The sequence below is a fragment of the Triticum dicoccoides genome, chromosome 7A (genome assembly GCF_002162155.2).
Source record: "Triticum dicoccoides isolate Atlit2015 ecotype Zavitan chromosome 7A, WEW_v2.0, whole genome shotgun sequence".
Lineage (NCBI taxonomy): Eukaryota > Viridiplantae > Streptophyta > Magnoliopsida > Poales > Poaceae > Triticum > Triticum dicoccoides.
This window is the reverse complement of record NC_041392.1, coordinates 26,448,892-26,451,824: the sequence shown is the minus strand read 5'-3', so window position 1 is coordinate 26,451,824 and position 2,933 is coordinate 26,448,892. Positions and strand designations below refer to the sequence as shown.

The 2,933-nt window shown below is 49.7% G+C and overlaps 1 protein-coding gene across 1 annotated transcript; it reads right to left on the bottom strand.

Annotated features, from left to right (window-relative positions):
- Positions 1–730: 730 nt before the first annotated feature.
- Positions 731–2,419, bottom strand: LOC119332257 (7-deoxyloganetin glucosyltransferase-like). Its single transcript, XM_037605443.1, has 2 exons — positions 1,882–2,419; positions 731–1,763 (listed from the first exon to the last, which is right to left on the bottom strand). Exons 1-2 carry the CDS (start codon positions 2,405–2,407, stop codon positions 826–828), a joined length of 1,464 nt encoding a protein of 487 aa, XP_037461340.1. The 5' UTR covers positions 2,408–2,419; the 3' UTR covers positions 731–825.
- Positions 2,420–2,933: the final 514 nt, after the last annotated feature.

Sequence of the window (2,933 nt, the reverse complement as noted above, 5' to 3'; positions counted from 1 at the left end):
TGCTGCCCGTTGTTATGTGCTTCTCTTGTGTAGCTGGTATTCCCAGAAACTTTGAGTTTGTTTGTGTGTGTGTGTGTGTGTGTGTGTGTGTGTGTGTGTGTGTGTGTGTGTGTGTGTGTGTGTGTGTGTGTGTTTTAGTACTCTTGTTCGTTCGATGGTTTTGTTAATTCAAAGATGAACTCGCGTCTCGAACCTTTGCTCTAAAACATTAGTAAGACTATTGACTGAACTGAGCATGAGTAAAATCTCGTCTAGCGATACCTGGTGAACTGAGTGTATCCCATGATCACAAAAATTATGTACTCACTCCGTTCCATAATATAAGAACACTTTTGACACTAGTGTAGTGTGAAAAACGTTTTATATTTTGGGACAGAAGGAGTACATAATTATTGCACAGAGGTTTGAGAAACGTGGTTATTGCTGCATAAAGCTAGCGCTATGAAAAGAGATTAAATCAACGAATGAAATCACGTGCAGACGCCAAATTCTGGAATCAATTGTAACATAGGGTGTGAATAATGTTACAAATAATGAAGGTATTTCCATCCCGCAAAAATTGAGGCGTTTTCCAGAATTTTTTTAAAAAATGTATTTCCATTCGTCATGGTACAGTAACAGATCCTGGGTAATCAATGTAACTAACGACTCAAACTATGACTGAAATTTGAAAATGAACGACATTGGTTACATCTTAATAAACTGTTCATAATCTCCAAAACGTCTATCTATTATTTATTTTTGAAAAAAAATGACAACACTGGCATCTGCATCGTTACGATGCACACAACCAGCAACCGTTTATTATTTACCAGTTTGCTTGTGTCAAGCCAGCATCACCTCCTGGATGAGCCTATCAACATTGCGCATGGACCTTCCGTCATGCCGCGCTGAGGCAACGGCGCTCTCCTGGAGCTCTAGCGCGCGTCGTCGCATGTCTCGCCCTTTCTCCCCCTCCATGGCCTCCCGCAGAATGGCCTCGACCTCGGTCCTCGTCACCTCTTCCCCAATCTCCATCCCGATGCCCCACTCGGTGCACTTGTACCGGCAGTTGGTCTGCTGCTCCGTGAAGAAGGGCCAGCAAACCATCGACACACCGCCGCAGATGCCTTCCAACGACGAGTTCCACCCGGAGTGTGTGAGAAACACCCCTACGGCCTCGTGCTCCAGCACCTTCTCCTGCGGGCACCATGTCGAGAGCATGCTTCGCCCCTCCGTCGCCGCGGAGAACTCCGGCGGAAGTACGGCGTTGTCGTGGCCCTTGACAAGGTCAGGCTGTACGTTCCACAAGAAGGTGTATCCGCTATTGGCCAGCCCCCAGGCGAATTCCAACAAATGCTCATTTGACATCACCGTGATGCTCCCAAAATTGACATAAACCACTGAGTGCGGCGGCTGGTCGTCGAGCCACAGGAGAGGCGCGTCCTGTTCCTTCCAAAGATTGGAGCCGATGCTAAGGAGAGGGCTGTCCTCCGGCACGTTGTTGCGAACTGTCAGATGGAGCGGTCCCACCGTGTAGATTGGCGGTAGGAACTTAGACATGGCATCGAGCAGGGGCGCGTCGAGCTCGTCAAAGGTGTTGATGATCACCGCCGATGCCTGCGACATGGCGGTCGTCTCATGGATGAAGAAATTGAACATGATGTCATCGGGGTCCGTGGTGCGCACGAAGCTTGGGAGGTCACGCAGCCGCAGGTCCTTGGGCATCGAGGGTATCCAGTTTATGATCGTGTCCAAGTATCCATTGGTCAACTGTGCCTCTTCTGCACCAACAAGAAATTAATTTTACACTAAGTATTGTTGCAGCTAATTTATGTTCTTCCGATGCAATAAACACAGCAGTGCACAACAACATACTACACCAAGAACATGCATGCATACCTTTGAGAGGGAAGAGGCCACGGTCGACGAGACCCTTGTAGTAGCAGTAGCCCATGAAACCACAGGCGCTGGGGGCCCAGAAGGTGGCGCAGCGGAGGCCGAGCTCCCGCGCGGCGACAAGGGCAAAACACATGGTGCCATCGGCCACCACGCAAGTCACAGGCGACAGCGCGCCGCCGGAGGTCCCAGCCTCCTCGTTGAGCTTCATGATGAGCTCCTTGAGCCTGGGGAGGCAGGTGGTCATGGTAGAGTAGGACAGCGCAGCGGTGTCCTGCGTGGCCTCACGGCCGGACGGCGGAAGGCCGTCGGCGATGGCAGCGAACCGGAACGCGGGCAGGCCACGGAGCTTGTCGGCAGACTGGGAGCGCAGAAGGCGGCGGTGGTTGAACTCGTTGTTGACGAAGGTGACGTGGAAGCCCCTGGTGTGGAGCAGCTTGGCCAGCTTCAGCATCGGCGTGATGTGGCCCTGCGCCGGGTAGGGGATCATCACGGCGTGCGGCCGCTCTACTGCCGCCAACGACCCCATCCCTCCCTATGCCTTGCTCTCGAAATGCCTCACCTGCTTGCTGCTTCACTTGGCTCTCTCGTTCACAAGTCGCAACGTTGTGGGTGTGGTTGTGCACATCTGCTCCCGACATGTTGGTATATATATAGTATAGAAACCACACGGTATGGGTGACAACTAGCTTTGAAATCAAATAAAATTGTGAGACTTTAGGTCGTTAGCTTTAGGGATAGAAAACGAATCAAACAAAAACAAGTCACAAACGTGCCCACCAGCAGCTCAAGATGCTAATTTGATCTTGGAAGGATTAATTAATTGGCTACTTGTGTCGGTTCTCTAGTTTATACTTGTTGTGGAGTATGAATCATGTGGACCGAGATCACAATAGTTTGACTTGAAGAAGGTTGTGTGATCTGGAAGCACATAACGCTGCAAGCATCACATTCTAGACTCTTTTTTCATTCTTTACAAAAAGAAAATCTTTTTATTAGTTTAGGATAATTATTTTAGTTATTATTCTAATTGTGGAGCATGCAACACGAGGTCT